Source organism: Pecten maximus, chromosome 10 (assembly GCF_902652985.1).
Source record: "Pecten maximus chromosome 10, xPecMax1.1, whole genome shotgun sequence".
In the NCBI taxonomy this organism is placed as follows: Eukaryota; Metazoa; Mollusca; class Bivalvia; order Pectinida; family Pectinidae; genus Pecten; species Pecten maximus.
Genome location: NC_047024.1, coordinates 703,271 through 731,082, shown reverse-complemented (window position 1 = coordinate 731,082; position 27,812 = coordinate 703,271). Strand labels below are relative to the sequence as shown.

The following is a 27,812-nucleotide window of genomic DNA, read 5'->3' as shown; positions in this document are numbered from 1 at the left end:
GGAGGGAATACAACACCACTTACTGGTCAGGGAGGGAATACAACACCACTTACTGGTCAGGGAGGGAATACACAACCACTTACTGGTCAGGGAGGGAATACACAACCACTTACTGGTCAGGAAGGGAACACACAACCACTTACTGGTCAGGAAGGGAATACAACACCACTTACTGGTCAGGGAGGGAATACACAACCACTTACTGGTCAGGGAGGGAATACAGCACCACTTACTGGTCAGGGAGGGAATACAGACCCACTTACTGGTCAGGGAGGGAATACACAACCACTTGCTGGTCAGGGAGGGAATACAGCACCACTTACTGGTCAGGGAAGGAATACAACACCACTTACTGGTCAGGGAGGGAATACACAACCACTTACTGGTCAGGGAGGGAATACACAACCACTTACTGGTCAGGGAGGGAATACAATACCAATCACTGGTCAGGGAGGGAATACAGCACCACTTACTGGTCAGGGAGGGAATACAACATCACTTACTGGTCAGGAAAGGAATACACAACCACTTACTGGTCAGGGAGGGAATACAGCACCACTTACTGGTCAGGGAGGGAATACAACACCACTTACTGGTCAGGGAGGGAATACAACACCACTTACTAGTCAGGGAGGGAATACAGAACCACTTACTGGTCAGGGAGGGAATACACAACCACTTACTGGTCAGGGAGGGAATACAGCACCACTTACTGGTCAGGGAGGGAATACAACACCACTTACTGGTCAGGGAGGGAATACACAATCACTTACTGGTCAGGGAGGGAATACAATACCACTTACTGGTCAGGGAGGGAATACAGACCCACTTACTGGTCAGGGAGGGAATACACAACCACTTACTGGTCAGGGAGGGAATACAGCACCACTTACTGGTCAGGGAGGGCATACACAACCACGTACTGGTCAGGGAGGGAATACAGAACCACTTACTGGTCAGGGAGGGAATACAGAACAACTTACTGGTCAGGGAGGGAATACAACACCACTTACTGGTCAGGGAGGGAATATACAACCACTTACTGGTCAGGGAGGGAATACAGCACCACTTACTGGTCAGGGAGGGAATACAGCACCACTTACTGGTCAGGGAGGGAATCCAATACCACTTACTGGTCAGGGAGGGAATACAACACCACTTACTGGTCAGGGAGGGAATACAACACCACTTACTGGTCAGGGAGGGAATACAACACCACTTACTGGTCAGGGAGGGAATACAGCACCACTTACTGGTCAGGGAGGGAATACAACACCACTTACTGGTCAGGGAGGGAATACAGCACCACTTACTGGTCAGGGAGTGAATACAACACCACTTACTGGTCAGGGAAGGAATACACAACCACTTACTGGTCAGGGAGGGAATACAACACCACTTACTGGTCAGGGAGGGAATACAACACCACTTACTGGTCAGGGAGGGAATACAACACCACTTACTGGTCAGGGAGGGAATACAACACCACTTACTGGTCAGAGAGGAATACAGAACCACTTACTGGTCAGAGAGGGAATACAGCACCACTTACTGGTCAGGGAGGGAATACAATACCACTTACTGGTCAGGGAGGGAATACACAACCACTTACTGGTCAGGGAGGGAATACAGCACCACTTACTGGTCAGGGAGGGAATACAATACCACTTACTGGTCAGGGAGGGAATACAGCACCACTTACTGGTCAGGGAGGGAATACACAACCACTTACTGGTCAGGGAGGGAATACAGACCCACTTCCTGGTCAAGGAGGGAATACACAACCACTTACTGGTCAGGCAGGGAATACAGACCCATTTACTGGTCAGGGAGGGAATACAACACCACTTACTGGTCAGGGAGGAAATACAGCACCACTTACTGGTCAGGGAGGGAATACACAACCACTTACTGGTCAGGCAGGGAATACAGACCCATTTACTGGTCAGGCAGGGAATACAGAACCACTTACTGGTCAGGGAGGGAATACAGCACCACTTACTGGTCAGGGAGGGAATACACAACCACTTACTGGTCAGGGAGGGAATACACAACCACTTACTGGTCAGGGAGGGAATACAGCACCACTTACTGGTCAGGGAGGAAATACAGCACCACTTACTGGTCAGGGAGGGAATACAGACCCTCTTACTGGTCAGGGAGGGAATACAATACCACTTACTGGTCAGGGAGGGAATACAATACCACTTACTGGTCAGGGAGGGAATACAGCACCACTTACTGGTCAGGGAGGGAATACACAATCACTTACTGGTCAGGGAGGGAATACAGACCCTCTTACTGGTCAGGGAGGGAATACAATACCACTTACTGGTCAGGGAGGGAATACAATACCACTTACTGGTCAGGGAGGGAATACAGACCACTTACTGGTCAGGGAGGGAATACAACACCATTTACTGGTCAGGGAGGGAATACAGAACCACTTACTGGTCAGGGAGGGAATACAGCACCACTTACTGGTCAGGGAGGGAATACAATACCACTTACTGGTCAGGGAGGGAATACAGTACCACTTACTGGTCAGGGAGGGAATACAATACCACTTACTGGTCAGGGAGGGAATACAGCACCACTTACTGGTCAGGGAGGGAATACAGCACCACTTCCTGGTCAGGGAGGGAATACAGCACCACTTCCTGGTCAGGGAGGGAATACACAACCACTTACTGGTCAGGGAGGGAATACAGCACCAACTACTGGTCAGGGAGGGAATACAGGACCACTTACTGGTCAGGGAGGGAATACAGACCCACTTACTGGTCAGGGAGGGAATACAGAACAACTTACTGGTCAGGGAGGGAATACAGCACCACTTACTGGTCAGGGAGGGAATACAGCACCACTTACTGGTCAGAGGGGAATACAGAACCACTTACTGGTCAGGGAGGGAATACAGCACCACTTACTGGTCAGAGGGGAATACAGAACCACTTACTGGTCAGGGAGGGAATACACAACCACGTACTGGTCAGGGAGGGAATACAGAACCACTTACTGGTCAGGGAGGGAATACAGCACCACTTACTGGTCAGGGAGGGAATACAACACCAATTACTGGTCAGGGAGGGAATACAGCACCACTTACTGGTCAGGGAGGGAATACAGCACCACTTACTGGTCAGGGAGGGAATACAACACCACTTACTGGTCAGGGAGGGAATACAACACCACTTACTGGTCAGGGAGGGAATACAGCACCACTTACTGGTCAGGGAGGGAATACAGCACCACTTACTGGTCAGGGAGGGAATACAACACCACTTACTGGTCAGGGAGGGAATACAGACCCACTTACTGGTCAGGGAGGGAATACAGCACCACTTACTGGTCAGGGAGGGAATACAGAACCACTTACTGGTCAGTGAGGGAATACAGAACCACTTACTGGTCAGGGAGGGAATACAGCACCACTTACTGGTCAGAGGGGAATACAGAACCACTTACTGGTCAGGGAGGGAATACACAACCACGTACTGGTCAGGGAGGGAATACACAACCACTTACTGGTCAGGGAGGGAATACAGCACCACTTACTGGTCAGGGAGGGAATACAACACCAATTACTGGTCAGGGAGGGAATACAGCACCACTTACTGGTCAGGGAGGGAATACAGCACCACTTACTGGTCAGGGAGGGAATACAGCACCACTTACTGGTCAGGGAGGGAATACAACACCACTTACTGGTCAGGGAAGGAATACAACACCACTTACTGGTCAGGGAGGGAATACAGCACCACTTACTGGTCAGGGAGGGAATACAGCACCACTTACTGGTCAGGGAGGGAATACAGCACCACTTACTGGTCAGTGAGGGAATACAGAACCACTTACTGGTCAGTGAGGGAATACAGAACCACTTACTGGTCAGTGAGGGAATACAGAACCACTTACTGGTCAGGGAGGGAATACAGCACCACTTCCTGGTCAGGGAGGAAAAAAATACAGCACCACTTACCAGTCAGAGAAGGAATATGGCACCACATACCGACCATGCATGGAAGGAATACAGCTCCACTTACCGATCAGGGAAGAGCAGTAGGACATGGAATTCTGTCAAGGCCATAGCTTGTGGGTTAGTGCCCCTTTCGTCTTGGTCAAGAGGGTAGGGCATCAGCTTGGTGTTAGTGGTAACAGTGGAAGGGCCGGCCGCCCCTGTTAGTTCTATGTCCCCATAATACACTCCTGGACCTGTAATATCAGACATCACAATACTAACTATGTCCCCATAATACACTCCTGGACCTGTAATATCACAATATCTCTTGTACAAAGATAAAATTATTTAGATTTTAAGTCCCTATACCGGTCGTCATGACTAATATCTAACACTACAAACTGGTTACCCAGACTAAGTCCCTATACTGGCCGTCATGACTAATATCCAACACTACAAACTGGTTACCCAGACTAAGTCCCTATACTGGCCGTCATGACTAATATCTAACACTACAAACTGGTTACCCAGACTAAGTCCCTATACTGGCCGTCATGACTAATATCCAACACTACAAACTGGTTACCCAGACTAAGTCCCTATACTGGCCGTCATGACTAATATCCAACACTACAAACTGGTTACCCAGACTAAGTCCCTATACTGGCCGTCATGACTAATATCTAACACTACAAACTGGTTACCCAGACTAAGTCCCTATACTGGCCGTCATGACTAATATCTAACACTACAAACTGGTTACCCAGACTAAGTCCCTATACTGGCCGTCATGACTAATATCCAACACTACAAACTGGTTACCCAGACTAAGTCCCTATACTGGCCGTCATGACTAATATCCAACACTACAAACTGGTTACCCAGACTAAGTCCCTATACTGGCCGTCATGACTAATATCCAACACTACAAACTGGTTACCCAGACTAAGTCCCTATACCGGCCGTCATGACTAATATCCAACACTACAAACTGGTTACCAAGGCTTAATTTATTTCATGACATTGCTTACCAGTCATCCAGGCAAAGTTCCTGGGAGCAGCTCGGAATCGTGGCAGATAAAGCTTTAATTCACTGTTTCCAAAGTCTCCTGGCAGCTCCAGAAACTGTTCTGTTATCACAAGAAATGAATCATTACTTAATAAAACATCACGTCTATCACTTAAAATACATGAATGACTCCAAAAAATTGACCCTTCACTTGACCTTCATTCACTCTTACTGTCCATTACAGTAAACCAAAATTTAGACCATTACAAGAGATGTACCTGTTTTGTTTTCATACTGCTGGAAGAGAGGCTGGAACATCGGTGGCTCCGATGACTTGGAAACACTTCCAATAAACTGGTAAAGACGACTGTAATAACACATTGATAGGCATTACTGTAGAAATTTACCTAGCTAAAAAATATTTTTATTGCACAATATTTAGTTACTTAACAACCACTGACACAAAAACAAACACATTTCACTCCAATGATTCACTTGCAAACCTCACACAACTTTTTCACCAGCAAACCTAGCAAAACCTTTTTACCAGCAAACCTCACACAGACTTTTCACTAGCAAACCTCACTTTTTTATATAAATTCATCCTTCATATCTTCTCTATAAAGTGATATTCAATACTTCTACCCTTTATAGTGATATTCAATGTTTTCCTCTCTATAGTGATATTCAATGTTTTCCTCTCTATAGTGATATTCAATGTTTTCCTCTCTATAGTGATATTCAATACTTCTACCCTTTATAGTGATATTCAATGTTTTCCTTTCTATAGTGATATTCAATGTTTCTACTCTATATAATAGTGATATTCAATACTTCTACTCTATATAGTGATATTCAATACTTCTACTCTATATAGTGATATTCAATACTTCTACTCTATATAGTGATATTCAATGTTTCTACTCTATATAGTGATATTCAATGTTTCTACTCTATATAGTGATATTCAATACTTCTACTCTATATAGTGATATTCAATGTTTTCCTCTCTATAGTGATATTCAATACTTCTACTCTATATAGCGATATTCAATACTTCTACTCTATATAGTGATATTCAATGTTTCTACTCTCTATAATGATATTCAATGTTTTCCTCTCTATAGTGATATTCAATACTTCTACTCTATATAGTGATATTCAATGTTTTCCTCTATATAGTGATATTCAATACTTCTACTCTATATAGTGATATCCAATGTTTTCCTCTCTATAGTGATATTCAGTACTTCTACTCTATATAGTGATATTCAATGTTTTCCTCTCTCTAGTGATATTCAATGTTTTCCTCTCTATAGTGATATTCAGTACTTCTACTCTATATAGTGATATTCAATGTTTCTACTCTATATAGTGATATTCAATGTTTTCCTCTCTATAGTGATATTCAATGTTTCTACTCTATATAGTGATATTCAATGTTTTCCTCTCTATAGTGATATTCAGTACTTCTACTCTATATAGTGATATTCAATACTTCTACTCTATATAGTGATATTCAATACTTCTACTCGATATAGTGATATTCAATGTTTTCCTCTCTATAGTGATATTCAATACTTCTACTCTATATAGTGATATTCAATACTTCTACTCTATATAGTGATATTCAATGTTTCTACTCTATATAGTGATATTCAATACTTCTACTCTATATAGTGATATTCAATGTTTCTACTCTCTATAGTGATATTCAATGTTTTCCTCTCTATAGTGATATTCAATGTTTTCCTCTCTATAGTGATATTCAGTACTTCTACTCTATATAGTGATATTCAATACTTCTACTCTATATAGTGATATTCAATACTTCTACTCTATATAGTGATATTCAATGTTTTCCTCTCTATAGTGATATTCAATACTTCTACTCTCTATAGTGATATTCAATGTTTTCCTCTATATAGTGATATTCAATACTTCTACTCTATATAGTGATATTCAATACTTCTACTCTATATAGTGATATTCAATACTTCTACTCTATATAGTCATATTCAATGTTTTCCTCTCTATAGTGATATTCAATACTTCTACTCTATATAGTCATATTCAATGTTTTCCTCTCTATAGTGATATTCAATGTTTTCCTCTCTATAGTGATATTCAATGTTTTCCTCTCTATAGTGATATTCAATGTTTCTACTCTATATAGTGATATTCAGTACTTCTACTCTATATAGTGATATTCAATACTTCTACTCTATATAGTGATATTCAATACTTCTACTCTATATAGTGATATTCAATGTTTTCCTCTCTATAGTGATATTCAATGTTTCTACTCTATATAGTGATATTCAATGTTTTCCTCTCTATAGTGATATTCAATACTTCTACTCTATATAGTCATATTCAATGTTTTCCTCTCTATAGTGATATTCAATGTTTTCCTCTCTATAGTGATATTCAATGTTTTCCTCTCTATAGTGATATTCAATGTTTCTACTCTATATAGTGATATTCAGTACTTCTACTCTATATAGTGATATTCAATACTTCTACTCTATATAGTGATATTCAATACTTCTACTCTATATAGTGATATTCAATGTTTCTACTCTCTATAGTGATATTCAATGTTTCTACTCTATATAGTTATATTCAATACTTCTACTCTATATAGTGATATTCAATGTTTTCTCTCTATAGTGATATTCAATGTTTTCCTTTCTATAGTGATATTCAGTACTTCTACTCTATATAGTTATATTCAATACTTCTACTCTATATAGTGATATTCAATACTTCTACTCTATATAGTGATATTCAATACTTCTACTCAATATAGTGATATTCAATGTTTTCCTCTCTATAGTGATATTCAATGTTTCTACTCTATATAGTGATATTCAATGTTTTCCTCTCTATAGTGATATTCAATACTTCTACCCTTTATAGTGATATTCAATGTTTTCCTTTCAATAGTTATATTCAATGTTTTCCTCTCTATAGTGATATTCAATACTTCTACTCTATATAGTGATATTCAATGTTTTCCTTTCTATAGTGATATTCAGTACTTCTACTCTATATAGTGATATTCAATACTTCTACTCTATATAGTGATATTCAATACTTCTACTCTATATAGTGATATTCAATGTTTTCCTCTCTATAGTGATATTCAATACTTCTACTCTATATAGTGATATTCAATGTTTTCCTCTCTATAGTGATATTCAATGTTTTCCTCTCTATAGTGATATTCAGTACTTCTACTCTATATAGTGATATTCAATACTTCTACTCTATATAGTGATATTCAATACTTCTACTCTATATAGTGATATTCAATGTTTCTACTCTCTATAGTGATATTCAATGTTTCTACTCTATATAGTTATATTCAATACTTCTACTCTATATAGTGATATTCAATGTTTTCTCTCTATAGTGATATTCAATGTTTTCCTTTCTATAGTGATATTCAGTACTTCTACTCTATATAGTGATATTCAATACTTCTACTCTATATAGTGATATTCAATACTTCTACTCTATATAGTGATATTCAATACTTCTACTCTATATAGTGATATTCAATGTTTTCCTCTCTATAGTGATATTCAATGTTTCTACTCTCTATAGTGATATTCAATGTTTCTACTCTATATAGTGATATTCAACATTTCTCTATAAATTGATATTCAATGCTTCTCCTTTACATATTGCAACAACAATTGAAGACACAGTTTTGTTTCAAATACAGAAACGTGATGCACAATAGCTGTTTTGTATAATGTAATAACACACTCAGTGACACTAGGCTTGTACGAGTGCCATATTGCTTTAATTGCACGACAATATTTCACGTCAAATGATCTCTTTCAACAATTATATTAATTAACTTTAGATATTGACATAGCCTCTAGTTACACAGTTCTGAAGTACAGGGGAGTACATACCCGGGAGTGGTGACCATGATAAAGTATTTGTAGTCTGTCATGGCATCCGACGGCATGCGGTCAAACTCCAGACCTGTGATTGCCACAGCTTTGGATTTTCCCAGGTTAAACAGCTGCAAATGACACATGTATAAGGTAATACTGTGAAATTGATGGAACCTTTTAATACACCTTTGTTATGTAATACATTCTAAGGTGGAACTTAATGATGAAAAATCAGAAGTAAATTATCAATAATTCACCTAATGCATGTAATGTTTACCAGATTAAGTACAAGTAACTTTAAATTCAACAAAACAAGTTTATTATTTTTAATCAGACCTTTCCATTACAATTAATAAAAGAAAACCACTAATGTTACCGTTTTCTGTCTTCATAAGTGTTATTATCATAATTCCATCATTAAATCTGAAACTTACCATACTAAACCAAACACTGTTTAGGAAACTTTCACAAAGTGGTAACTAGCCCTTTGATAATGACAATTTTGGAACATGTAAAACTCAATCCAAAAATTCAAGATGGCTGTGGTAGCCTCACACATTACATCAGAATCTGTGCGACTTCAATGATTTTGTTCACTGTACTATAAATACACCACCTGGCAACATCCACAATATATGTTTTAGTTACATTGTAACATTTATTATAACTCTGTGTAAGTTATAACACTTACAATATGTATGTAACTCTGTATAAGTCTAATTTATAACTGTATAAGTCTAATTTATAACTCTGTATCAGTTTGTACAATTATGTATGAGTATGTACAAGTCTGTATAACTGTATAAGTTTGTACAATTATGTATTAGTATGTACAAGTCTGTATAACTGTATAAGTTTGTACAATTATGTATTAGCATGTACAAGTCTGTATAACTGTATAAGTTTGTACAATTATGTATGAGTATGTACACATCTGTATAATTGTATAAGTTTGTACAATTATGTATTAGTATGTACAAGTCTGTATAACTGTATAAGTTTGTACAATTATGTATTAGTATGTACAAGTCTGTATAACTGTATAAGTTTGTACAATTATGTATTAGCATGTACAAGTCTGTATAACTGTATAAGTTTGTACAATTATGTATGAGTATGTACACATCTGTATAACTGTATAAGTTTGTGCAATTATGTATGAGTATGTACAAGTCTGTATAACTGTATAAGTTTGTACAATTATGTATGAGTATGTACACATCTGTATAACTGTATAAGTTTGTGCAATTATGTATAGGTCTTCATCTAACAATGCATTTAGTCTGAATAAGTCAATTATGTATAAGCCTGTGTAAAACTGTATATCAGTGGAGGACTAACAAGATATAGGAAAACTTAGATATATTTTACATGAACAGAATCTGATGTAATATAAAATACAGAACATTTAAAAAAGCTTGAGTAAACTACATAAAACAAAGACAATTCTATAGAATCAAAACACAAACAATGTCTAAGAATCCCCTTATCCTATCCCCACCCCCACTCCTAAGGCGCAAGCTGAACTACAGGTACAATGTATTTCAAAGATCCAGGATCTATCTGAAATGTTTCAGACTTAGTAAGTTATTCTAGATAATATGTTAGTTATAGCTTCAGTAAGTAAGAATCAGACTGACAAAAGGCTTTGTAATACATTTATCTTGTAGGTCTGAGAGGGGCCACTAATTTAAGGCTGTATGTTATATTAATACCTCACATGTCTGACAGGGGGACCACTGCCTTAAGGCTGTATGCTACGTTTATCTCATATGTCTGACAGGGGACCACTGGCTTAAGGCTGTATGTTACATTTATCTCACATGTCTGACAGGGGGGCCACTGGCTTAAGGCTGTATGTTACATTTATCTCATATGTCTGACAGGGGGGCCACTGGCTTAAGGCTGTATGTTACATTTATCTCACATGTCTGACAGGGGACCACTACCTTAAGGCTGTATGTTACATTTATCTCACATGTCTGACAGGGGACCACTGGCTTAAGGCTGTATGTTACATTTATCTCACATGTCTGACAGGGGGACCACTACTTAAGGCTGTATGTTACATTAATACCTCACATGTCTGACAGGGGGGCCACTGGCTTAAGGCTGTATGCTACATTTATCTCACATGTCTGACAGGGGACCACTGCCTTAAGGCTGTATGTTACATTAATACCTCACATGTCTGACAGGGGGACCACTGCCTTAAGGCTGTATGCTACGTTTACCTCACATGTCTGACAGGGGGACCACTGGCTTAAGGCTGTATGTTACATTTATCTCACATGTCTGACAGGGGACCACTGCCTTAAGGCTGTATGTTACATTTACCTCACATGTCTGACATGGGGACCACTGCCTTAAGGCTGTATGTTACATTTACCTCACATGTCTGACAGGGAGACCACTGCCTTAAGGCTGTATGTTACATTTATCTCACATGTCTGACAGGGGACCACTGCCTTAAGGCTGTATGTTACATTTACCTCACATGTCTGACATGGGGACCACTGCCTTAAGGCTGTATGTTACATTTACCTCACATGTCTGACAGGGAGACCACTGCCTTAAGGCTGTATGTTACATTTATCTCACATGTCTGACAGGGGACCACTGCCTTAAGGCTGTATGTTACATTTACCTCACATGTCTGACATGGGGACCACTGCCTTAAGGCTGTATGTTACATTAATACCTCACATGTCTGACAGGGGGACCACTGCCTTAAGGCTGTATGCTACGTTTACCTCACATGTCTGACAGGGGACCACTGACTTAAGGCTGTATGTTACATTTATCTTGCATATCTGACATGCGACCACTGACTTAAGGCTGTATGCTACATTCACCTCGCATGTCTTACAAGGAACCAAGGACTTAAGGCTGTATGCTACATTTAACTGATAGTGTAATACAGAAGCACTTACTGTGTGCTACCTTAGAGCACCAGACAGGACAACTGACTATATGGATTCTTGCATGCATGTTTTTTCTATGAAAAAGTTTCACACAGACACAACAATAAACATTCAAGCAGATCACTATTCTTTACTGTAAAAACATTGTTAATTAGCCGTCATTTCAACATGCAATGTGGACGACAGAAATTATGCTTGATTTTGAAATTTGTTTCAGTATTTGAAAAGATTACCCAAATGAAAGAACAGGAAAAAGACATAATTTCAAGATGATCAATGTTTACAGTAGATAATAGCTAGTACCTCCTCTGGGCGAGCCAGAATTTTCAGCTGCATTCAAGAGGAACACAAAACATTACATTAAAACCCTGTCTGGTTACTATAAAATTACACTGTAGTTTCAGAAACATTCAATCCTTAAACAACTTGTATCATTTAATATTCACAAAAGAAATATTTTGTGCAGCTATGTCAAGAATATTTAACAGTTTTAAATACACAAGATGCTGAACACTAGGTCCTACTTGGATTTATCTTTTTCAGAAACTGTTGAAGGTTTTTTCTGGAATAACCTTTACCTGTTCTACATAACTGGTCCAGACTTTCCTGGAATAACCTTTACCTGTTCTAGATTCTGGTCCATACTTTTCTGGAATAACCTTTACCTGTTCTAGATACTTGTCCAGACTTTTCTGGAATAACCTTTACCTGTTCTAGATTCTGGTCCATACTTTTCTGGAATAACCTTTACCTTTTCTAGATACTGGTCCATACTTTTCTGGAATAACCTTTACCTGCTCTAGATTCCGTTCCAGACTTTTCTTGAATAACCTCTACCTGTACTAGATACTTGTCCAGACTTTTCTGGAATAACCTTTACCTGTTCTAGATACTTGTTCAGACTTTTCTGGAATAACCTATACCTGCTCCAGACTTTTCTGGAATAGTCATTACCTGTGCAAGGCTTCATTGTATAAAGTTTTACCTGTTTGAGATACTGGTCAAGGCTTCCCTGGAAAAACCGACTGTTTTCATTATCTGTTAATTCTGTTTCAAATATCAGACCTGTGACAAAAAAAAAATAAAATATTATTCAGGATTCTAAATTATTACATGACTGTGATTTTTCTCTTTGCTTGTTTGATCAATTATAAACAATCTCATTTTGTTCAAACATAATACACAAAATCTCTACTCTGAGCTGACAACAATCGACAAATTGTACCCAAAAATATATAAAATAACAAGACTTCACAATATTCTATCTGTGACATCACCATTCCAAAAGTTACCAATTCACAATCAGTGCACTTCTAGAACAGTGCCCATCAGTTCAATTTGTTGACAAGATGGCAGATGCTCTAATGTTAACAATGATAAATGAGGAACAATTTAAAATCTGTTTAGAAGAAAAGAATTCCAAAAACACCAGACAGGCGACGGACAAAAATATCTGATACTACTCACAGGGTGTAACAGAGCTATTGATTAACTAACTTTGAAACATTAGGAAAATATTACATAATGAAAACAGTTATCAGCCTGTTGAAGTTCCAGTGAATAAGCTGATTTATCAACCTTAGAAAATGACATTTCTCAAGACCAAAATACCTTTTTCTAAGGTAGATAAATCATCACATTCACAACAAAATGAGTCAATAATTGTATAATACAACAATTACACAATGACTGTAAATATATATATGAAATACAGGTCAAAAATACACGAACCTAAGATAGTAAATACAAGATATTCATCTTACCCTTGCTAGTGCCCAGGAGAATGGCTCCTGTTGTGTTGTCGTTGGCATTCTGAAGGTTCCAACCAACTGCATGAACATGATGGCCCTAAAACAGATGCTTCAAATTAGAAAACCCTGAACACTCAATCCATACTGATAATGAAAGAGTACCCCTCAACACTACATCATACTGATAATGATAGAGTACCCCTCAACACTACATCATACTGATAATGATAGAGTACCCCTCAACACTACATCATACTGATAATGATAGGGTACCCCTCAACACTACATACTGATAATGATAGGGTACTCCTCAACACTACATCATACTGATAATGATAGAGTACCCCTCAACACTACATCATACTGATAATGATAGAGTACCCCTCAACACTACATCATACTGATAATGATAGGGTACCCCTCAACACTACATCACACTGATAATGATAGAGTACCCCTCAACACTACATCATACCGATAATGATAGAGTATCCCTCAACACTACACCATACTGATAATGATAGAGTACCCCTCAACACTACATCACACTGATAATGATAGAGTACCCCTCAACACTACATCACACTGATAATGATAGAGTACCCCTCAACACTACATCATACTGATAATGATAGAGTACCCCTCAACACTACATACTGATAATGATAGAGTACCCCTCAACACTACATCATACTGATAATGATAGAGTACCCCTCAACACTACATCATACTGATAATGATAGGGTACCCCTCAATACTACATCATACTAATAATGATAGGGTACCCCTCAACACTACATCACACTGATAATGATAGAGTACCCCTCAACACTACATCATACTGATAATGATAGAGTACCCCTCAACACTACATCATACTGATAATGATAGGGTACCCCTCAACACTACATCATACTGATAATGATAGGGTACCCCTCAACACTACATCCTACTGATAATGATAGAGTACCCCTCAACACTACATCATACTGATAATGATAGAGTACCCCTCAACACTACATCATACTGATAATGATAGAGTACCCCTCAACACTACATCATACTGATAATGATAGAGTACCCCTCAACACTACATCATACTGATAATGATAGAGTAACCCTCAACACTACATCATACTGATAATGATAGAGTACCCCTCAACACTACATCATACTGATAATGATAGAGTACCCCTCAACACTACATCATACTGATAATGATAGAGTACCCCTCAACACTACATCATACTGATAATGATAGAGTACCCCTCAACACTACATCATACTGATAATGATAGAGTACCCCTCAACACTACATCACACTGATAATGATAGAGTACCCCTCAACACTACATCACACTGATAATGATAGAGTACCCCTCAACACTACATCACACTGATAATGATAGAGTACCCCTCAACACTACATCGTACTGATAATGATAGAGTACCCCCAAACACTACATCATACTGATAATGATAGAGTACCCCTCAACACTACATCACACTGATAATGATAGAGTACCCCTCAACACTACATCATCCTGATAATGATAGAGTACCCCTCAACACTACATCATACTGATAATGATAGAGTACCCCTCAACACTACATCATACTGATAATGATAGAGTACCCCTCAACACTACATCATACTGATAATTATAGGGTACCCCTCAACACTACATCATACTGATAATGATAGAGTACCCCTCAACACTACATCATACTGATAATGATAGGGTACCCCTCAACACTACATCATACTGATAATGATAGGGTACCCCTCAACACTACATCATACTGATAATGATAGAGTACCCCTCAACACTACATCATACTGATAATGATAGAGTACCCCTCAACACTACATCATACTGATAATGATAGAGTACCCCTCAACACTACATCATACTGATAATGATAGAGTACCCCTCAACACTACATCATACTGATAATGATAGGGTACCCCTCAACACTACATCATACTGATAATGATAGGGTACCCCTCAACACTACATCATACTGATAATGATAGAGTACCCCTCAACACTACATCACACTGATAATGATAGAGTACCCCTCAACACTACATCATACTGATAATGATAGAGTACCCCTCAACACCACATCACACTGATAATGATAGAGTACCCCTCAACACTACATCATACTGATAATGATAGAGTACCCCTCAACACTACATCATACTGATAATGATAGAGTACCCCCCAACACTACATCATACTGATAATGATAGAGTACCCCTCAACACTACATCACACTGATAATGATAGAGTACCCCTCAACACTACATCATACTGATAATGATAGAGTACCCCTCAACACTACATCATACTGATAATGATAGAGTACCCCTCAACACTACATCACACTGATAATGATAGAGTACCCCTCAACACTACATCACACTGATAATGATAGAGTACCCCTCAACACTACATCATACTGATAATGATAGAGTACCCCTCAACACTACATCACACTGATAATGATAGAGTACCCCTCAACACTCAATCCATACCGATAATGATAGAGTACCCCTCAACACTACATCATCCTGATAATGATAGAGTACCCCTCAACACTACATCATACTGATAATGATAGAGTACCCCTCAACACTACATCATACTGATAATGATAGAGTACCCCTCAACACTACATCATACTGATAATGATAGAGTACCCCTCAACACTACATCATACTGATAATGATAGAGTACCCCTCAACACTACATCATACTGATAATGATAGAGTACCCCTCAACACTACATCATACTGATAATGATAGGGTACCCCTCAACACTACATCATACTGATAATGATAGGGTACCCCTCAACACTACATCATACTGATAATGATAGAGTACCCCTCAACACTACATCATACTGATAATGATAGAGTACCCCTCAACACTACATCACACTGATAATGATAGGGTACCCCTCAACACTACATCACACTGATAATGATAGAGTACCCCTCAACACTACATCATACTGATAATGATAGAGTACCCCTCAACACTACATCATACTGATAATGATAGAGTACCCCTCAACACTACATCATACTGATAATGATAGAGTACCCCTCAACACTACATCATACTGATAATGATAGGGTACCCCTCAACACTACATCATACTGATAATGATAGAGTACCCCTCAACACTACATCATACTGATAATGATAGAGTACCCCTCAACACTACATCACACTGATAATGATAGGGTACCCCTCAACACTACATCATACTGATAATGATAGAGTACCCCTCAACACTACATCATACTGATAATGATAGAGTACCCCTCAACACTACATCATACTGATAATGATAGGGTACCCCTCAACACTACATCATACTGATAATAGAGTACCCCTCAACACTACATCATACTGATAATGATAGAGTACCCCCAACACTACATCATACTGATAATGATAGGGTACCCCCCAACACTACATCATACTGATAATGATAGGGTACCCCTCAACACTACTTCATACTGATAATGATAGGGTACCCCCCCAACACTACATCATACTGATAATGATAGGGTACCCCTCAACACTACATCATACTGATAATAGAGTACCCCCCAACACTACATCATACTGATAATGATAGGGTACCCCTCAACACTACATCATACTGATAATGATAGAGTACCCCTCAACACTACATCCTATTGATAATGATAGAGTACCCCTCAACACTACATCATACTGATAATGATAGGGTACCCCTCAACACTACATCATACTGATAATGATAGAGTACCCCTCAACACTACATCATACTGATAATGATAGAGTACCCCTCAACACTACATCATACCGATAATGATAGGGTACCCCTCAACACTACATCATACTGATAATGATAGAGTACCCCTCAACACTACATCACACTGATAATGATAGAGTACCCCTCAACACTACATCATACTGATAATGATAGAGTACCCCTCAACACTAGATAATGATAGAGTACCCCTCAACACTACATCATACTGATAATGATAGAGTACCCCTCAACACTACATCATACTGATAATGATAGAGTACCCCTCAACACTACATCATACTGATAATGATAGAGTACCCCTCAACACTACATCATACTGATAATGATAGGGTACCCCTCAACACTACATCATACTGATAATGATAGGGTACCCCTCAACACTACATCATACCGATAATGATAGAGTACCCCTCAACACTACATCATACTGATAATGATAGAGTACCCCTCAACACTACATCACACTGATAATGATAGAGTACCCCTCAACACTACATCATACTGATAATGATAGAGTACCCCTCAACACTACATCATACTGATAATGATAGAGTACCCCTCAACACTACATCACACTGATAATGATAGAGTACCCCTCAACACTACATCATACCGATAATGATAGGGTACCCCTCAACACTACATCACACTGATAATGATAGGGTACCCCCAAACACTACATCATACTGATAATGATAGAGTACCCCTCAACACTATATCATACTGATAATGATAGAGTACCCCTCAACACTACATCACACTGATAATGATAGAGTACCCCTCAACACTACATCATACCGATAATGATAGAGTACCCCTCAACACTACATCATACTGATAATGATAGAGTACCCCTCAACACTACATCATACTGATAATGATAGAATACCCCTCAACACTACATCATACTGATAATGATAAAGTACCCCTCAACACTACATCATACTGATAATGATAGAGTACCCCTCAACACTACATCATACTGATAATGATAGGGTACCCCTCAACACTACATCATACTGATAATGATAGAGTACCCCTCAACACTACATCACACTGATAATGATAGAGTACCCCTCAACACTACATCCTATTGATAATGATAGAGTATCCCCCAACACTACATCATACTGATAATGATAGAGTACCCCTCAACACTACATCACACTGATAATTATAGGGTACCCCTCAACACTACATCATACTGATAATGATAGAGTACCCCTCAACACTACATCATACTTATAATGATAGAGTACCCCTCAACACTACATCATACCGATAATGATAGAGTAACCCTCAACACTACATCATACTGATAATGATAGGGTACCCCTCAACACTACATCATACTGATAATGATAGGGTACCCCTCAACACTACATCATACTGATAATGATAGAGTACCCCTCAACACTAGATAATGATAGAGTACCCCTCAACACTACGTCACACTGATAATTATAGAGTACCCCTCAACACTACACCATACTGATAATGATAGAGTACCCCTCAACACTACATCACACTGATAATTATAGGGTACCCCTCAACACTACATCATACTGATAATGATAGAGTACCCCTCAACACTACATCATACTGATAATGATAGGGTACCCCTCAACACTAGATAATGATAGAGTACCCCTCAACACTACATCACACTGATAATTATAGGGTACCCCTCAACACTACATCATACTGATAATGATAGGGTACCCCTCAACACTACATCATACTTATAATGATAGGGTACCCCTCAACACTACATCACACTGATAATGATAGAGTACCCCTCAACACTACACCATACTGATAATGATAGAGTACCCCTCAACACTACATCACACTGATAATGATAGAGTACCCCTCAACACTACGTCACACTGATAATTATAGGGTACCCCTCAACACTACATCATACTGATAATGATAGAGTACCCCTCAACACTACATCATACTGATAATGATAGAGTACCCCTCAACACTACACCATACTGATAATGATAGAGTACCCCTCAACACTACATCACACTGATAATGATAGAGTACCCCACAACACTACGTCATACTGATAATGATAGAGTACCCCTCAACACTACATCATACTGATAATGATAGAGTACCCCTCAACACTACATCACACTGATAATGATAGAGTACCCCTCAACACTACATCACACTGATAATGATAGAGTACCCCTCAACACTACATCATACTGATAATGATAGAGTACCCCTCAACACTACATCATACTGATAATGATAGAGTACCCCTCAACACTACATCATACTGATAATGATAGAGTACCCCTCAACACTACATCATACTGATAATGATAGAGTACCCCTCAACACTACATCATACTGATAATGATAGAGTACCCCTCAACACTACATCATACTGATAATGATAGGGTACCCCTCAGCACTACATCATACTGATAATGATAGAGTACCCCTCAACACTACATCATACTGATAATGATAGAGTACCCCTCAACACTACATCATACTGATAATAATAGAGTACCCCTCAACACTACATCATACTGATAATGATAGGGTACCACTCAACACTACATCACACTGATAATGATAGAGTAGCCCTCAACACTACATCATACTGATAATGATAGAGTACTCCTCAATACTACATCATACTGATAATGATAGAGTACCCCTCAACACTACATCACACTGATAATGATAGAGTACCCCTCAACACTACATCATACTGATAATGATAGAGTACCCCTCAACACTACATCATACCGATAATGATAGAGTACCCCTCAACACTACATCATACTGATAATGATAGGGTACCCCTCAACACTACATCATACTGATAATTACCATTACTATAGCTTCACTGATTATGAACTATTGCATCAATATAATCAGCATATTGAACAGTTTGGTTAACAATATGATTGCGGGAGAGATAATAGTTTTTTATGTATACCTTCAATTTTCCTATTGGACGAGGCTTTTTTGAATTGCGGGAGAGATAATAGTTTTCTGTAGATTCCATACTGATGATAAGATGTCTTCCAGTAGGGTCCAAGAAAATTTTGTAAACCTTGTCTTCAACAGCTCTCGGCAGCTCGACTTCTGTAATTACAAATAAGATATCATGAAAAACAGTAAATTCTACATATATCAAGGAAGTATGAATATTCTAAGCATTATCAGGTATAAGTATGAATATTCTAAGTATTATCAGGTATAAGTATGAATATTCCAAGTATAATCAGGTATAAGTATGAATATTCCAAGTATAATCAGGTATTATAAGTATGAATATTCTAAGTATTATCAGGTATAAGTATGAATATTCAAAGTATAATCAGGTATAAGTATGAATATTCTAAGTATAATCAGGTATAAGTATGAATATTCCAAGTATAATCAGGTATTATAAGTATGAATATTCTAAGTATTATCAGGTATAAGTATGAATATTCAAAGTATAATCAGGTATAAGTATGAATATTCTAAGTATAATCAGGTATAAGTATGAATATTCAAAGTATAATCAGGTATAAGTATAAATATTCCAAGTATAATCAGGTATAAGTATGAATATTCCAAGTATTATCAGGTATAAGTATGAATATTCCATGTATAATCAGGTATAAGTATGAATATTCCAAGTATAATCAGGTATAAGTATAAATATTCCAAGTATAATCAGGTATAAGTATGAATATTCTAAGTGTAATCAGATATAAGTATAAATATTCTAAGTATTATCAGGTATAAGTATGAATATTCAAAGTATTATCAGGTATAAGTATGAATATTCCAAGTATTATCAGGTATAAGTATGAATATTCTAAGTATAATCAGGTATAAGTATGAATATTCCAAGTATAATCAGGTATAAGTATGAATATTCCAAGTATAATCAGGTATAAGTTTGAATATTCCAAGTATAATCAGGTATAAGTATGAATATTCCAAGTATAATCAGGTATAAGTATGAATATTCCATGTATAATCAGGTATAAGTATGAATATTCCAAGTATAATCAGGTATAAGTATGAATATTCCAAGTATAATCAGGTATAAGTATGAATATTCTAAGTATAATCAGGTATAAGCATGAATATTGGAAATATCAATTTGTTTTAACACTTTTGATATATAATGAACATATGAAGTTGAACAATATCAGGACAAAATTACAAAAGGACAAATTAAAGTACTTGATCAGCTCAAGAAGAATTTCAATCATAAATCATTTACTCTAAATTTAAATTGTGGTGCTTTGGTAATGATGCAACTTAATCTTACCATCTGGAGTTTCAGGATGCTCAAGGTCAAGGCGTAGTAGTATATTACTTGTCATAGAAATCACCAGGAAGTTATTACACACTGCCATGTGTGTTATTGGGTCAGGAGGTCTGTCGGAGAATGAGGACATCATATAATTATACCTTAGATGTGTTACAATTACTAACGGATTTTAAATGCTTCAATTGAAGACATAATGTATATGTGAATAATTACAAAAATCACACACAAAATTTCTTGAATTAAAATAATCTAATTATCAACTAGTTAACATTTTATTTTCACTGAACTGAAATAGAAATATTTGGAATACACAACTTACAAGGATATTTCAATATACATGTATGAACTGTACGTTCAATAGACTTGCTCATGTCAGGAAATTCAATTATCATTATCAGCTAATACACCACAAAAACATTCTACAAAAACACTTTCTGCAACTCACTTGAAGTTGACCTTCTTTTTACTGAAAATCGGCACATCTGTATCTAATCTGGCATCAATAAACCCAGGTCCAATCTGCAAAACACCGATATAACATTGATATGTATACCTCAGCTGAGTGACAGAAACTGTATTTAATACGTAACATTATGTACTATACAAGTCAAAATTACCTGATCTGTCAGTCGAGTTACAGAAACTATATTTAACTCTATGTACTATCCACACTTTTCCTTCAACTGTGTGACAGAGACATTATTTGAAATGTTCATGCTATATACAAATCATGCCAAACTGTGGCATCAGCTGAGTGACGGCTACCATATACATGTAACACCTTATGTAACAGTCCAGCCATGTGGTACCTATCCACTCCCTTTACAGCCTTACACTGTATCATATACACCTCTGTTGATTATAGCTATCCATGTCAAATAATATATCTCAACCAAAAAAAGGTAACTGACCCAGTCTGGACCAATAAACAGTGATCATTAACCAGTCTGGACCAATAAACATTGATCATTAACCAGTCTGGACCAATAAACATCGATCATTAACCAGTCTGGACCAATAAACATCAATCATTAACCAGTCTGGACCAATAAACATCGATCATTAACCAGTCTGGACCAATAAACATCGATCATTAACCAGTCTGGACCAATAAACATCGATCATTAACAAGTCTGGACCAATAAACATCGATCATTAACAAGTCTGGACCAATAAACATCGATCATTAACCAGTCTGGACCAATAAACATCGATCATTAACAAGTCTGGACCAATAAACATTGATCATTAACCAGTCTCGACCAATAAACATCGATCATTAACCAGTCTGGACCAATAAACATCGATCATTAACCAGTCTGGACCAATAAACATCGATCATTAATCAGTCTGGGCCAATAAACATTGATCATTAACCAGTTTAGACAAATAAGCATTCTAATTTTTGAGCTTTCAGTTGGATGGTTTAGACTCAGAAACGTTTAATATGATTAAAGCCTCTCTATGTTTTCTTAACATGAATTGTGATAAAATTATTAAACTACATTGAATATAATACCCTAATGATGATAAAATGAGAGAATGTAATTGTTTATAATTCCAATAAAAACCAGGAAACTCCCCACTGATTACAGGTAATCTGTAAAGCTGTGCTCCACTTTCTATTTGGAAGTGAGCCACGAAAAAAAAAATTCAAGCCTGCATTCACAAACTAGTTTGTTGTGAAGAATGTTGGATGGGCAATCAAAGCCATACATCAGAAGCCCAAAGTAGATTAGACATACAGATTGCTGCTGTAAAGGCAATGAAAATGATTGCGCAAAATAACAACATCATCTTTGACATACAGATTCTGTTAGACAAAAATTAAAGATAGGTTAAACATGAAAAGCGACTATGAATTAGCAGTGAAACTTCTCAGCATTGGATGAACAAACCCATTCTTTTCTGTTTATCATCTGGTTATGTAACTCTGTTCACAAAAGGTTGGTTCACATCTTCTCTTAAGATTCTATTACATACTTTATTTACAAACTGAGCCCCAAAGGAGATTACAAAGTTGAACTTTATAAAGTTTTATATCTATAAACAAAAACAAAGAGGGGTTTAAGTACATACGAAAGAATGGCCTTTTTTTAATGAATACACTTACTGGCTCCTGGACAGGTGGCATAGTGGTGCGGACCGATGCTGCTCTAGCCGATTCCTCCTCATATTGATCGAGGATAGACGCCATACCTCAACTATCCTGAAATAATTTTTGACAATGAAAAGATGGGTGGTAAAATGATGTTGGTGTGAATCACAGATTACTATCAATTATCAAATTCATTAGAAATTAATTAAAATGAAAATTAAGGAAAAGTCAGATAAGAAATAAAAACAAGCATAGCAGGAGACATTAAGTTACAAATCTGAATGAAAACAAGATCAAAGCATCAGACAAGATCCACCAAAGACTTTTAAAAGAGGTAGATTGATTGGCCTTTGACAGACATCTTCAATAAATCCTTATCAGAAGGAAAATACCCTAAACATGGAAGGAGGCAAATATAAAAGTCATATTAAAAATGGCCCAAGGTTGGATCCAGGAAATTACAGATCTGTGAGTTTAAGATAAGATAAGCAGAAAACCAAACAAGAGGAGGACATAGGAGTAATCATCGACTCCGAGCTTATACTCTTGAGTTATACTCTCGTTTCCTTTCTTTAAAAAAAATGTTTGGCCCGAGGGCCGATATGTCACTAGATTGGGGCCAAATCAGGGCATGGTACTTTCATTACTCATTCTTATTACGCATTTATAGTGTTGTTATATAGTGGTCCGATATCAAAGTCCGATTTAGTGAAAATGGCATCATAGACTATCAGTATCAATCATGTGTTAAATACTAGTAAAATAGTATCCTCGACGGAACTGTATTAATGTGCTGTGCAGGAACCTCCCCTTCGCCTATTTTTAACATTTATTTTTATAGCGGTATCATTAGTCAACGATATGCGCATACTTGTCTATAAACATGAGTTGTTAATGTATGTATCACATTTAGCTTACTTTTATGAAGATACACGGTCTACAACAATCCCTACACTTTCGGCATCATCTGACCTGGGAGGCTGTGTTGATATTCAGTTTTCTACCTCAACTCTCAGGAGATTTACTAACAAGGGAAACAATTCGTGCAAACCAAAGTATCACCGCTTTAGTTTATATGGTCGGAACTACCGGGTTCAATCGTACTGACCGGGCGCCGGTGCTTAAACCTGGGCGTCGATGAATTTTACGCCCGTGCAACGATAATTTCTATAGAAAATAAACGCCGAAGACGGGATCGGAAGAATGGTTGAGATATGTTTTCTCTTTTTTGATGTGATAATGCTGTCCTTCAAGGAAAATAACCTGACCACGGAACAATATGATAAATTGGCTATAGCTTGCAAGGATAACGGACTGGAAAAACACTTCTCATTTTTTGCTAATTCGCCCACGGTGTAGGCGGGTATGACCAAATTATGCCCCAATCCACAAATTATGCAACATATACAGCAAAATCCGCGATTGAAATGACAAATCTCACAGTTTATCGGAATTATATATTTTGACATTTATTAGGATTTATTAGGATTTATTAGGATAATTAATGGATGCAGGCTGGAAGCCTCTATATCCATATCAACAATATATGTACATTAAATAAATAAATGATTGATTTCCAGTATATCAATGGCTATGTTTCCTCAATATATCTAAAATGTTAAACTTTAAAATGAATATTTTTCCAGTGTTTATCTAGGATTAATTCAAAGTTGTATACAGTATCTGCATCTATAATATATATGTTGCGGCAAATTATTCCATACATCTATTATTCTGTTACTGAAGAAATTCTTTCTTAATTCTAGATTACAACGTTTCTTAAAAATTTTCTCAGAGTGATCTCTCGTCCTACTAGAACTGTCCATTTGGAAAAAGTTCTCAGTTACTCTATAATCAAAGTTTTTTAAGACATTATCAAGTCTTCAACAAAACATAGTCTGATACATTATAATGTGCTACTGGATATCGATGTACAGATAAATATCATAGAATTCAAGCTAAAAACACTAGACTGAAACGATTTATTAAAAGAGCTCAATAAACCCCTTGGTACATTTTCATTACTCAAAATTAAAGACAGAAAAAATGCGGAAAGATTCAAATTAATTCCCCAATAAAGCAAGTAAATTGTTGTTGTAGAAGGAACATTTTTCACTTTTAAGACAACTTGGTAACAATCATCATGATACCCAGTATCACACATATCACATCTATCTAATTATATTTATGAAAAAAAAATTTATATGGGATTACAATAACCAATGGTGGCAGGACGTCAATTTTGTTCGAAGTCACCATTGATATTATGATAAAGTCTTGAATAAATGAGAGCCAACACCAACGTGGACCTCCTTTATTAAGAAGACAGCAAACATGCTAGTTAAGTGTTAATTTATTTATCCTGCATCGTCATCGACAACACAATCAATCGTACATTGTACGTATTTCTATCTTTCAGGGCTTTTTTAACTGATTTGGAAGGGGCCTTTTTGTCTCATTTTGGGAAGAAAATGTATTGGGAAAGATTTTTTCAGGAGTAAACTGCAAATTTTGGGAATTTAGCTTAAATACGAAATAATTTCAATTGGGAATGAGGGTGTTCATTACAATACTAGTGTATCATATTGAACACTCTTGGCTAGCGAAGTTGATAAACTATATATTGAAGTTTATTGTACCTAGCTATATAATTATATAGCATCCTTGATTCAATGGGTTTGATGTATAAGTTTACACAAGATAACAAGTGCATCATTTTTTTACAAAAAGTAAACAAATCATGATTTTTGTTTCTTCCTAATTATAATGCAAATGATCCCTACCCATGTCGCTTTGTGCTTTTCAAGAAGCTTTTGTTATTTATGTTTATTTGTTATTATTTTATTGATTGCATATATAAGATATAGTCAGTAATTAAACTTTTGAATATTTAACATTTAGATTTGGGTAGATTTTGGTGGATTTGTGTAGATTTGGGTAGATTTGGGTGGATTTGGGTAATTTGTCATGCCGCCGTCATGCTTGACCGCAGACACCTTACTGGCTTCCAAACAGGTTTTGTTGGTGAGGTACTGCATTGGGTATTTAACGAAACTGAAACACGTTGTTATGTAAGATTCCATTGAAAATGTATAATGTACCCGTAATGGACCCCAGGATACCTTTCACTTTTACAATCTAGGGACATACCATTTGTGTATTTCACCTATACATTGCCCAATATTAGCAAATCCAATGGCAAAAATTATTTCCTTTCAAAAAAATCCAGAGCCATTTCTGGAAATAGCATCATTATAAAAATAAAACAAGTTGCTTATCCACTATTCTGAAAGGTACTGCTATCAATATTTTATCTGAGTATTGATTATAAATACCAAGAAATCATTGACACATGTATGTACACATGTACCTACCCCCTCTGAAGTGGTCTGTTGTTACATAGGGCAGGTGAGTTTGCAACACTGAAAGTTAAAATCTAAAATGCATTTTTATAATTCAAGCATAGGAGTACCTTTGTAAATGTCATATGGTTATCCATGGAAAAGTATAATTTCGTACCTGTTACCTGTTTGAAGATGGATTTTTAGCCCACCATCATCAGATAGTGGGCTATTCAAATCGCCCTGCGTCCGTGGTCCGTGGTCCGTCCGTCCGTCCGTAAACAATTCTTGTTATCGCTAATCCTCAGAAAGTGATGAAGGGATCTTTCTCAAATTTCATATGTAGGTTCCCCTTGGTGCCTAGTTATGCATATTGCATTTTGAGACCAATTGGAAAACAACATGGCCGACAGGCAGCCATCTTGGATTTTGACAATTGAAGTTTGTTATCACTATTTCTCAGAAAGCACTGAAGGGATCTTTCTCAAATTTCATATGTAGGTTCCCCTTGGTGCTTAGTTATGCATATGGCATTTTGAGACCAATCGGAAAACAACATGGCCGACAGGCAGCCATCTTAGATTTTGACAATTGAAGTTTGTTATCGCTATTTCTCAGAAAGTACTGAAGGGATCTTTCTCAAATTTCATATATAGCTTCCCCT

The 27,812-nt window shown here is 37.2% G+C and overlaps 1 protein-coding gene across 2 annotated transcripts in view; it reads right to left on the bottom strand.

Annotated features, from left to right (window-relative positions):
- The window catches only part of LOC117335352 (vacuolar protein sorting-associated protein 18 homolog), a 100,438-nt gene extending 75,629 nt beyond the window's left edge, over positions 1 to 24,809 (bottom strand). The window contains exons 1-12 of one of the 2 annotated variants that reach the window (XM_033895288.1): positions 24,726 to 24,809; positions 23,823 to 23,918; positions 22,155 to 22,228; positions 21,707 to 21,816; positions 20,372 to 20,520; positions 13,572 to 13,656; positions 12,794 to 12,873; positions 12,112 to 12,138; positions 8,900 to 9,012; positions 5,249 to 5,337; positions 4,993 to 5,091; positions 4,047 to 4,215 (exon numbers count right to left, since the gene is read on the bottom strand). In XM_033895288.1, coding sequence (XP_033751179.1) covers positions 4,047 to 4,215; positions 4,993 to 5,091; positions 5,249 to 5,337; positions 8,900 to 9,012; positions 12,112 to 12,138; positions 12,794 to 12,873; positions 13,572 to 13,656; positions 20,372 to 20,520; positions 21,707 to 21,816; positions 22,155 to 22,228; positions 23,823 to 23,906 — 1,079 coding nt within the window. In that variant the 5' untranslated portion in view covers positions 23,907 to 23,918; positions 24,726 to 24,809. The remainder of the gene's footprint in view (positions 1 to 4,046; positions 4,216 to 4,992; positions 5,092 to 5,248; positions 5,338 to 8,899; positions 9,013 to 12,111; positions 12,139 to 12,793; positions 12,874 to 13,571; positions 13,657 to 20,371; positions 20,521 to 21,706; positions 21,817 to 22,154; positions 22,229 to 23,822; positions 23,919 to 24,725) is intronic. The other variant, XM_033895289.1, reaches the window with a different exon arrangement.
- Positions 24,810 to 27,812: the final 3,003 nt, after the last annotated feature.